Source organism: Notechis scutatus, chromosome 2 (genome assembly GCF_049901735.1).
Source record: "Notechis scutatus isolate UNSWTSFEM ecotype Mainland chromosome 2, rNotScu1.2, whole genome shotgun sequence".
Classification (NCBI taxonomy): Eukaryota; Metazoa; Chordata; class Lepidosauria; order Squamata; family Elapidae; genus Notechis; species Notechis scutatus.
Window position 1 is genome coordinate 234,287,853 of NC_142010.1, and position 12,078 is coordinate 234,299,930.

General features: G+C 39.0%; 1 protein-coding gene across 1 annotated transcript in view; it reads left to right on the forward strand.

Annotated features, from left to right (window-relative positions):
• Positions 1-12,078, forward strand: part of HEXB (hexosaminidase subunit beta) — a 25,515-nt gene continuing 13,437 nt past the window's right edge. Inside the window, exons 1-5 of the mRNA XM_026670462.2 lie at positions 1-400; positions 2,870-3,021; positions 6,837-6,902; positions 8,581-8,627; positions 10,561-10,671. Of these exons, the coding sequence (XP_026526247.2) occupies positions 120-400; positions 2,870-3,021; positions 6,837-6,902; positions 8,581-8,627; positions 10,561-10,671 (657 nt within the window). The 5' untranslated portion in view covers positions 1-119. The remainder of the gene's footprint in view (positions 401-2,869; positions 3,022-6,836; positions 6,903-8,580; positions 8,628-10,560; positions 10,672-12,078) is intronic.

The following is a 12,078-nucleotide window of genomic DNA, read 5'->3' on the forward strand; positions in this document are numbered from 1 at the left end:
GGAAGGATGAAGAAGGCGGGACTGGGAGCTGCCGGGGAGGACCTTCCTCTTGAGAGGTCAGGGACCGCGACGCGGAGGGTGCGGTCGTCGGTCTCGGCAACCGAGTTAGCAGGCGGGTGATGGGGAGTATGGAACTGTTCGTGTTGTTCCTGGCCGTTTCGGGGCTCCTGGCGGCCTCATCTCGGTATCCAAGGTGGGCCGCGGGGCCTCAGGAGCTGCTGTTCTTGAGCCCCGGGACGCCTCCGGATTCGTCCCCTTTCGGCTCGCTTTGGCCGCTGCCTCAGTCGCTTCGCGTCTCCCCAGAGAGGTTCCGGCTAGTACCCGATCAGTTCCAGATCGTCCACGGCCCGGGATCCTCCGCGGGTCCGGATTGCTCCTTGTTGCAGGACGCTTTCCGCAGGTGAGCGCCTTTTTTCTCTTTGGGATGAGTTGCAGCGGAATAGAGCGGTGGGGGTGTGTGTGTGTGATCAGCATGGCAACCTCGGCATAGAAGGAACTCCGGGATGATGCTTGCAGAACCTCAAGATAAGTTTTTCTCCTAATGAAGCCTTAGCGAAAGAGACTATCTTGAGCGTGGGGAGTTTTCGTCTTCTGGGTACATTTAAGCAGAAGCTGCTTAGCCATCACATGGGGGTGCTGAATTTACATCCTGCACTGTTTTATGTGATCTGTAGTTGGACGGGGAAGAGAGGCTGTTTTATCACGAGATGTTATCGAACGACGATTCCCAGCAACTCTCACCTCAGATCTAGTCTGGCTGAGGTTGCTAGGAGCCAAAGTCCAAAAATACTTAAGGAGTTAAATTATGGATGAGCTTGATTGTTTTCCTGCAAATGTTTCATTGCCAGGCTGGGTAACATCAGACTGATGCACTGATGTTACCCTAACCTTGCAACAAAATGTCTGAGATAAACATCAGAAATCGGAGAACATCAAAAATCAGAGACCACCAGGAAAACAGCAGTTCAGATCCGAGTTCAGTTAAGTTCAGTTCAGTTCAAACCAACTATTACACACCCTGGAGAGGCATGGACTGAATGACTGTTAAGCTGGCCTTCTGATTGCATTGGTTGCCGAAAAGCTTCTGTCTACAGAGCATCAAGATCCAGATCCTTTTCTGAATTGGCTTGTGTGTTCCCATTTTGATAATCTCAATTGTATTGTCTTCCATGTCTTGAAATTCTGAAAGTCTAGGTAGAGGGGGGGAGGTGTTGTTTTTAAAATTATTTTCATTCGTTTGAACTCTTTTCCGCCTGGTGCTTTGGTTCCTTCCAGTATCCACTTTCAACTTTAATCAACCTTGCTTCCTATTTGAGTTTAATTCCATTCTAGCATATTATTTAGTTATATATTTGTTTTTCAAGTTTTACAGCAAAAACGACCAATATTTCTGGTTTTCTGATCCATTTCAAACTTTCATAAATCAAAACCCTTTTTTCTTGCTTTTTGCCAATTGTATATTATTTAAAATTTTTGAGACTCTATTTAAAATTTCTTAAATCCAAAGAAGATAAAACACCTCACTTATCAAATTAAGTTCACCATTTTGAAGGTGATTAGAAAATAAGTTTGACTGTCTTTGTGTCCTTATGAAAGGCTCCACCACTGCTGAGAGCAAAAATGTCTTCTCCCTTGACTCTTAGCTCTCAAACCCATAGGACAGAAGCGTTTTAGAGTCTTTCTACAATGAGCTGCCTATCAGCACTCACTGAAAACCTCCCAACCCAATCTCTGCCTCTCCGGAGAAATTTGAAGGGCTTGTTTACTAACTGGTCTTTTATTCCGCACAGTGGTTGTCATCTTTGTTCATTATTTACTCAGCCAAGACTCACACTGGAAGGCTGTGTTCTCATTATTTTTGAAAGCGTGTGATTCTTGTCTGTCTGGTACTTACTAACTTGGGATGGTTGTAGGTCTGTTACCAATAAAAGAATGCACTGACTATTGCATAACATTTAGCACCCAAATGTATAAAAATATGCATTTTTACCAATAAATTTAAATGGTGATGGTGAAGATTCTCAGCATACTTCAGTGAAGCAACAGACAGAAGGAAATACATGGTTAATGCTCCCTTCCATTATAGGTAGGATAATTACATTGAAGTGATCTCAGAGACAACTTCCTTTCAACTTAGAACAAACTTTCCCAAGGTGGTACCTTCAGAAAATACCATTGGCCAACATAAAGTATCTGCAGCTGAAAACAAGTAACACCATAAACACAATGATTACTCAGAATCACTGCAAGTGGCATGTAAATTTAATAAAGAAATAATCACACAAATGAGATATTAATGTCATAAAGTAACCAGATTACAGAATTCACATAATTTGTGCAGCAATGTTATGACATTATCAATTATCAGTCCAAAGGCTTTTTCTGCAACTAGTTCCATGTTGGCTGGAAATTGTGAGTGCGTGTTGAGAGAGGATCTTAAAAATACAATTTTTTCTGAATTTCAAAACCCAAAGTTTAACAAAGAATTGGTATATTCAGATCTACTTAAAAGTTCTGTTTCAGTAATTGGGCGTTATACAGTTATGCTGAGCTATTTCTTGTCTTATTGACTTTCAGTTTAGTTCAATGTTTGAACTCAGCCATTATGGTTAGAATCAACCATTGTTGAATCACATATTGCTGTGGGAATCAAGCTTCAAGGAAAGTATTTCTGACCAGAAATAATTCAAAAAGTTGTTAAAAGAACACAAAATATTAACACTATGTACTTTCTCTATTATGAAAAAATAAACAATAGCTTGTCTTTTATTATTATTATTATTAGATTTGGGTTTTCTTTAGTTTCTGACAATCTTGCTAGAAAGCAAATTTTGAATACATTTTTCTGTGCCACTGAATTTACTTCCAGGTATTATGAATATATATTTGGATATTCCAAATGGCAGAATCAAGATGAGAAAAAATCCTTATGTGAAACAGAATTGTCCTTGCTTCAGGTGATTATCACTTCAAAGGATTCCGAATGCGATAAATTTCCTAGTATTACATCAGATGAAGCCTGTGAGTATCTGACAATATAAGTGTGCCTATGTTCTGTCTTCCTTATTTTCTTACATCTTTTGGGTATGTTATTGGATGCTATTTTAATCACCTGTAATAATCACCTTCTTATCTAATAATTTTATCTGGTGAGTAATTGAATAAAATATTGCAATATTACAGGTCAACATTTCTTTAATAAGACTCATCATACTTGTCTTTATGATACAGTTATATACAGGGGTGGGATTCAAATTTTTTAACAACTGCATCTGTGGGCATGGCTTAGTTGGTGGGCGTGGCTTGGTGGTCATGTTATTAGCTGGGCGCGGCCAACTCAATATCATTCACATTGAGACATGCATCTCCTCGCCTGGCCTCTCATGACTGTGGGGATGCTGCGACAGTTGTAAGTGTGAAAAATGGTCATAAGTCACTTTTTTCAGTGCCATTGTAACTTTGAATGGTCACTCCACACAAGCAAAGTACCAGCAAAGGAGGGGGGAAAAACTCCAGAGAAGTTCCAGAGACAGGAAGTCTAGTCCTGCCAAGAATGTAATAAGGATTAACGGAGATGCAGTTTCTGTAAGCAACACCAGAATGTTTCCTTCCTGCCTTCCTTACAGGATTAGGCCAGTAATTTCTTCTAACAACCGGTTCTCCAAACTGCTTAGAATGTTAACAAGTGGTCCTAGCGAATAGGTGCGAACTGGTAGAATCCCACCCCTGGTTATATAATGTCAGCCCTTTGAGGTAGTTCAGATCAGAAACCAAAATCATGAACTTCACTAAGTTACAGTATCAGAATTTTGCATATGAAAGCACTTCTGCCTTTCCCTGCCTTTACTTTCCAAAGAACTAGGGAGGATCCCTTCTGAGACATTTCCCACACTCCCATTCCTTCTAACTTGATATATCTTTTGTCTGACCTGTGGCCTGAAGGCTCCCAAGGTTATTTTCACAACCCATTACTCATGGGTTATCTAGTTATAAAAATGAATGTAGATGAATGGTATTTCATCAAATAATTCACTGCAAATTAGATGTATATATTTTGATAATTGAAATATTTGATGAACGCAAATGGGACTGCAGCACAATCCAGTGTTCTACCAGATGGGTCCTTCTCAAAGATACCCGGTTCAGTTCCTCATTCTGAATCTTTTTTCATCTCCTTCCCCATACAATTCATTAGTATTCCACATGCTCAGGAATCAATGCCCTGATTTAGGAAAAAAAATTCCCAATTTTTTTCCTCATTAAAGGCTTTACTTTTAATAAAATACTAAACCCTGGATGACCAAGGAAGTCCAGCGCCTCTTGCACGACAGGACCAAGGCCTTTAGGTCCAGTGATGGGGCAAGATACAGTGTGGCCAGAGCTAATCTGAAGAAAGGTATTCGGAAGGCCAAGATTGATTATAACGGGAAGATTGAGGATAATTTTTATAGCAATAAGATGAGGCAGGTGTGGCGAGGGATTCAACAAATTACAAACCATCAACCGACCAATGTCATCGCTGCTGAGGGAGATGCTTCATTGGCAGAGGAACTGAATCATTTCTTTGCTCACTTTGAAGTGGAGACATCAGAGACAGATAAAATACAACCACCAGCCAATTGTAGCCCCCACCTCATTGTGGAGGAACAGGAGGTAAGGAGCATTCTGAGGGCTGTGGACCCTAGAAAAGCTGCTGGTCCTGACAGTATCTCTGGCCAAGTGCTTAAAGACTGTGCTGATTAGTTGGCTGGAGTCTTTACCAGGATCTTCAATCGGTCTTTATCCCAATCCACTATTCCATCTTCTTTGAAGGCTTCCACCATTGTTCCGCTGCCAAAGAAGTTCCCTATCAATAACCTCAACGATTACAGACCAGTGGCACTCACTCCTATCATCATGAAATGCTTTGAGAAATTGGCCTGCCGACACATCATTTCTGATCTTCCGCGTACATTTGATAAACACCAGTTTGTATACAGAAAAAATAGATCTACAGAGGACGCTATAGCCATCACTCTTCACACTGCTCTGACTCATCTAGAACAGCGGAAGGGCTATGTGAGGATGCTTTTTGTGGATTTTAGTTCTGCGTTTAACACAATTCTTCCACATAGACTAGTGTCTAAACTTCTGGACCTTGGACTTTCTTATTCAATCTGCCTTTGGATTATGGATTTCCTATCTGGCCACTCAGAGGGTCAGATTAGGTAATCATACCTCTTCAGCCCTTATTCTTAACACTGGTACACCACAGGGTTGCGTGTTGAGTCTTTTACTCTATATTCTTTATGTGCATGACTGCATTCCCACTTATGCTAGTAATACTATTACTAAATTTGCAGATAATACAACAGTGGTGGGATGAGGTGCCTACCGAGATGAAGTGGACCAGTTGCTTTCGTGGTGTGGAGACAATAACTTGGTCCTCAACACCAATAAGACCAAGGAGCTTATAGTGGACTATAGAAGGATCAGATCAGACATCCAGCCCTTGCTTATCAATGGAGACCTAGTGGAGCAAGTGGCCAGTTTTAAGTTTCTGGGTGTTACCCTAAAAGAGGACCTGACCTGGGGTGCTCACATTTCAGCTCTCATCAAAAGGGCCCAGCAGAGATTATACTACCTGAGACTTCTCAGAAAACAACTGAATAAAAAACTGCTGGTGACCTTCTACCGCTGCACCAGAGAGAGTATTTTAACTTACTGCACCTCTGTATGGTTTGCCAATTGCACAGTGGCAGATAGGAAAGCACTCCAGAGGGTTAACGTCATTGTCCAGAAGATCATTGGTTTCCCTCTCCCCTCTTTGGAAGAGCTTTATAGCTCCTGCTGCCTTAAGAAAGTTCAAAACATTTTCAAAGATCCATCTCATCCTGGGAATCCTTTTTTTGAACTATTACCATCTGGCAGACAGTACAGAATAATAAAAACAAGGACAAATAGGCTGAAAAACAGCTTCTACCCAGGGCAGTAACTCTTTTGCATTCAGCTGTATAGTGCAGTATTGGTCCGGTGTTGGGGTTTTTTGGTTCAATGTGTGGAGGGTGAAGGATGTGTGTTTGTGTTTATTTTCATGGTCATGGTCATGATGTGCATTGAAGATGGTGTTTGATTTCGTTGTACGAGGTGCAATGACAATAAAGTTAACTAACTAAAGTTTCTCTGTGAAGTGAGGATGACGTAATCCTGAATTCATAAGGATTCTGAATTTCAATAGAAGGAATTCTGATCCTGTTAACATTACTTTTTTCCCCCCCTAATTTATTCAGGGATGTGGGTGTCTGTAAATGTCTTGAACATTTTCTAAACTGGAGAAAATTTCATTTCCTTTTCTGAGCAATGTATGTGCAAATGGACATAAATAGTGAAATACTGCACACATTTCTGTTTGTGCTTTGTCTTTGCACTTTAGCTAGAAACCTTAGTACATACGAAAGGCATTAGAGTACTATAACACCTATTGATCCCATCCATGGAGAAAACTGTTGTAATCATATGCAATACTGTGAGCTTCTTAGAAATGTTTGCTGATTTCCCTACCCACTGCAAAACAGATGAAGTGTGAATCAGGTTGACAAACCTGTCCCCTGAGCAACTTCCTTCAGTTTGGGAAATCACAAGTAATATAAGACCTGATATCAAGAAATGTTTATTCCTGTAGTGGGAGAGTGATTTGCTTAGTTTCCTTTCACTAAACCTGTAGAATATCTGCTTCCATGTTTGGTTTGCACATATGTGCAGTCAGTGTGCAACTGAGTGCTAATTTTCTAAGTGGTTGTTTCATGGTTTGCTTTACTGAATAATAATTCCGTGTTAAATATTTTTTCCCTTTTAAGATCATCTTCAAGTATCAAAGCCCACATCTGTGCTAAAAGCAAACAAAGTCTGGGGAATATTAAGAGGTGAGTCTCAAAATAACAGAGGATGAAAATTTTCTATTCACCCAGCATGCTCTTATCATCATGATAATTATTATTATCGTAATAATATTTAATGAGGTATCCTAATGATTAATTATCATAATGAACTTTAGGATGGTCCAAGCATCACTTGGAAAAGTCATCTTTCTGCATAGATATTCTATTTAGCAATCACGGTTAATACTGATATAAACCTATGCCCTTTCAAATGTCTACTCTGTTTTGAAAACTATCGGTTCGGTTGACAGTGTCAACACAGTCTGTAGCAATGGATATTGCTGTCAGGTCTACTATCATGTCCTGCCATTCTGTAGGAAAGTGCGCGGGGGAAATGGCTCGCTGGCATTTTTCGCATAGTTTTGTTTTTGCTGTAACTGCTTGGGAGTTAGGGAGAGGGACTGCTTTCAGAGACAGAGCAGACGCCCTCCCAGTTAGTTGCAGCCTGGTTCCAAGGCTATCATACCCTGAGAATGAACTGTTATCTGCCTAGTATCTCAGTGTTCTCAAAACAACCTTGCAGCATCACACTGGCTGCTGGTGAACCAGTCAGGGGGGTTGTGTTTAGGGACATGAAATAATTGCTTTGTGTTTTGCATGGACTCTTTTAGATTCCGCCTGACTTTACTGCAACCATATTCTCTCAGTAAAAGTTCTTTTGATTCAACTCAGCGATTCAAGAGTTTTGCTTTCCTGAGAGACCAGCTGGGGCAGGTCCTTACATTTGCAAATTATGCATTGCATTAAAAAAACAAAACCTCTAATTTATTTTTCCTAAATCTATTGTAAATTAGCTTTATTAGGTGACCCAAATTCCAGTTTCTCATATAATCCCAACTCTTATATTATTTTAAAACTTTTATTCTATTGATTTTTCTCCCAAACAGTAAGGTATTTTTTTTAATACGGGTCATGTTAAAAACTGATGTAGACAGTTGTAATCTATCTATGATGAGGTCCATACTATACTATAATCAATTAGGAACATGCAAATTTAAATTAGGTTGCAAAACATTAATAGCCCATCCAGAATAGAATAGAATAGAATAGAATAGAATAGAATAGAATAGAATAGAATAGAATTCTTTATTGGCCAAGTGTAGTTAGACACACAAGGAGTTTGTCTTGGTTCATATGCTCTCAGTGTACATAAAAGAAAAGATATATTCATCAAGAGTCAAGAATCACAAGGTACAACACGTAAGGATTAATAGCCCATCTAGTACTTACTATTGGGTTGGCTTTGCTGTTCCTGAAAATATTTAGAGGAAATGATGAGACAGAAAATATAAGTGAACTTCATCTCGAGACAGAAAATATAAGTGATCTTCATCTCTCATTTCTCAACCTTTTCAAAAGAAAAGCTCATATTCCCTGCAAATAAGATGTGGACTGTGCCACAAATAAATCCCATTTGAACTCTACATTGTAGAGTTCCCAAACATCTATCCATTTTCTCTCTTTAAAAGAAAGTTTAGAAATTTAGGAACAAGACCCACTGTTTAGTTAAACATCTTTGGAATATCTGGCTTCAAAACAATATTACTTGGCGGTTCAGGAATAAAGTTCCATCTCTCTCTCTCTCTCTCTCTCTCTCTCCCTCCTCTCTCCCTCTCTCTCTCTCTCTCTCTCTCTCTCTCTCTCTCTCTCTCTCTCTTTCCAGGTTTGGAAACTTTCAGCCAGTTATTATATGAAGATGATTGTGGAAGTGTGAGTATCTCAGATGATACATTATTTTCTTTGGGTTTGGGTTTAACACTTCCAGATGTTGCTGTTCTGTGATTTGAGGTTATTTTGAGAGGTAATGTTATAATGTTTATTTATTGAGAACAATATTTTTAATACAATAAACCAATACGGCAGAATCTGCACTGGCTTCTTATACAGTGCATTCAGAAAGTATTCAGACCCCCTTCACTTTGTCAATTCTGTTATGTTTCAGTCTGATTCTACAGTTGTTGAAATTTATTTTTTTCTCATTAATCTACATTCAGTACCCCATAATGACAAGGTGAAAACAGAATTTTAGAAATGTCTGTAAATTTATTAAAAAGAAAAAAAACTGAAATATCACATAGTCATAAGTATTCAGACCCTACATTCAGTACTTTGTTGAAGCACCTTTGGTGGCAATTATAGCCTTGAGTCTTTGCTGTGACAAGCTTTGCACACCTGGATTAGGTATTTTCTGCCATTCTTCCTTGCAAATCCTCTCCAGCTCAGTCCGGTTAGATGGCAACCTTTAGTGGACAGCCATTTTTTTAAAAAATAAAGTTTTATTTGGGTTTTCACACATACAAAATACAAGTAAAACATCTTTTTTGAAAATAGCATGGTCCCAGGTTGAACTTCTTTATACAGACACAAAACTCAATTTCATGCTCCTTTTTGTGTTCTATTCCATATCTTATACTATTCTTCATTTTCTATACAGTTTTTCCCCTCTTTTAATTTTCTCAATTTTATTTTGATTATCTCATCTCAATTCAAATCATTATATTTATACTTTTGTCTGTTCTGTTTCAATTTCATATTATCTTTTCTCATTAAACCAATTTTCTCCTGTAGTTACTAATTGGAGTATGACACCTTTATATCTTTTAATTACATCCATTCAACTCTTATTTAAACTTCAATATATACCTTAAGGTTATGACCTTCAATATAATACATAATACATAACTTCCAATCAAATTCTGCTTGGTACATTCTTATAATACACACTATATTCTTAAAAAAAGATTATAAATATATGTAATTATAAACCCTCATTCCATTCCAATTCAGTTCTATCATTAATAATCATTAAAATCTTAACATCTTTAACACTTCTTTTCAATTAAATATCATATTTCTTTAAAGACAGCCATTTTCAGGTCTAAAATTTTGTTTCACTTTGTCATTATGGGGTATTGAGTGTAGATTAATAAGGAAAAAAAGAATGTTAACAACTATAGTATTAGACTGCAGCATAACAAAATTGACAAAAGTGAAGAGGATACTTTCTGAATGCACTGTAATTTTTCTGCTGAAATTCTGTTACCTCTATTTAGTAACTTATCTATCATCTATAATAGATCATTTCAATCTCGAACTTCCAATATTCTCCTTATTGGTCTATTATTACTTATATTTTAGTAGGGTTAAACTGGGAGTCCTTTATTTCACTGATTGTTCAGACAACTCTCACCATTACATAGGCAGTGACCACATCAGTTCAGTTATGATGGGAGTTGATGTCCAGAAAAATTCTGGATAATAGCTTGAAGGGATAGCATCAAAAAAAAGCAGTAGGCACAATTACAAATTATTTATTTGCTTATACTCTTTGGAACTGTATGTCAATATTTTATTGAAGTTTACACTAAGCAGTATTTATATTTGAATATAACATATACATTAATGTTTAGTTTTCAGGTAATAAAATATAGCCTTCCAAGCAGTAGGAATAGTAGTAATTTCATTTGCATAAATACATAATTTTTCAAATCTATGGCTAAATGCATTGCAAGATATTTGATAACTTTTATATGCTGGGAAGTCAAATTTAATACCTGAATAAATGTATCTTACCACAAAAAGTCAAATTTGATTATCTGCCACATTTTTTACATGCATATGGCTCTTTTGTTTGTTTCAACAGTATTTTGTTAACGAGTCTGTCATAAGTGACTTTCCAAGATTTGCATATCGAGGAATCTTGCTTGATACATCACGACATTTCCTGCCACTGAAAGTTATTCTAACTAATTTGGTAAGTGATCCAGATTATGTGCTGAGTCATCTTGGTATATAAAGCTGTAGTTGCCATCCAAGTTGAGAAGATTCTAGTAGGCATTTAAAACAAATCACTATAGATGAGTAAGCTAGTTGTATTAATCTCCGCATGTGGTGGGTGAGTTTTTACTTAAAATTTCCAGTATTTACCGTTGTTATTCCTTATTCAATTTATATCTTGCCCACCTTCCCAGAGGGCATTCAATGCATGTTATAATTTTAGAAATCTTAAGTACTTGTAGTCTTCCATTTATGGCCATTTGTTTCGTGACTATTCAAAGTTACCAGGGCACTAAATGAAGTTACAGCTGTTATAGCACCCCTATGATCATGTGATCAAAATTTAGGCACTTGGCAGCCCACGGGAACCTATGGTTTGTTTATTCATCCTCAATTCTTCAAATTGGGCACATCATTCCAAATAGTCTGCCCCATTCTTGCAATGCTTCAAAGGTCTTCTTAGAAAGCTTCTGAGTAGTGGTGGTATTCAGCAGGTTCTGACCAGTTCTGGAGAACAGGTAGTGGAAATTTTGAGTAGTTTGGAGAACCGGAAAATGCCACCTGTGACTGGCCCCGCCCCATCTATTCTCTGCCTCCCAAGTCCCAGCTAATCGGCTGGGTCTTCTTTTATTGCCCTGCACAGGAGAACAGAGCTGGAAAGCAGGTTAGTGGGGTGGGGAGGGAATGGGGATTTTGCATAACCTTCCCCCAGGAATGGGGAGGGAATGGAGATTTTGCAGTAGCCTTCCCCTGCCACGCCCACCAAGCCACACCTACCATGCCCACCATGCCACACCCACAGAACCAGCAGTAAAAAAATTTGAATCCCACCACTGCTTCTGAGGTCTTCCTCGGGTGTTGTGGGAACATATGCACTATTTAGAGAATGGCAGATGCCCTTTTCTCACAATGCTTCCAAAAAGCCTCACAACTTTTCCAAAGGATCGAGATAATGAAGCAAAAAAGTTGCCTCAGGAAAAAGTCCAACCATGGCCAACAACTTCCTCTCTTACAATAGGGCCAGGCTGCGAGTGCCTCACCAACAGCAGGAGAAAACCAGCAAAGATCAGCGAGGCATGCAGGACGCACAGAGACTGAGGCATGCTGCATTGTGCTGCTGGGATGGGCTGTGGTGGCTGAGGCTTCCCAGGGCTGTGGTGTATTGGGCCAGGCTAGGGCAGCTGAGACTTCCCAGGATGACTGCAGCTTTGAATTTTGCTGTAACTCAGGGACTTGTTGTAACTCTAGAGCCGTGGCACACCAAGAATCCCCTGAGCCACAGCATATTCTTTTCTGGCCTCTCTGCATTCTTACCACACCGCAGCACCCTCCCAATTTGTATGTGGCCTGTAGAAGGCTCCCAGGCTCTTCCCCACCCCTGAGC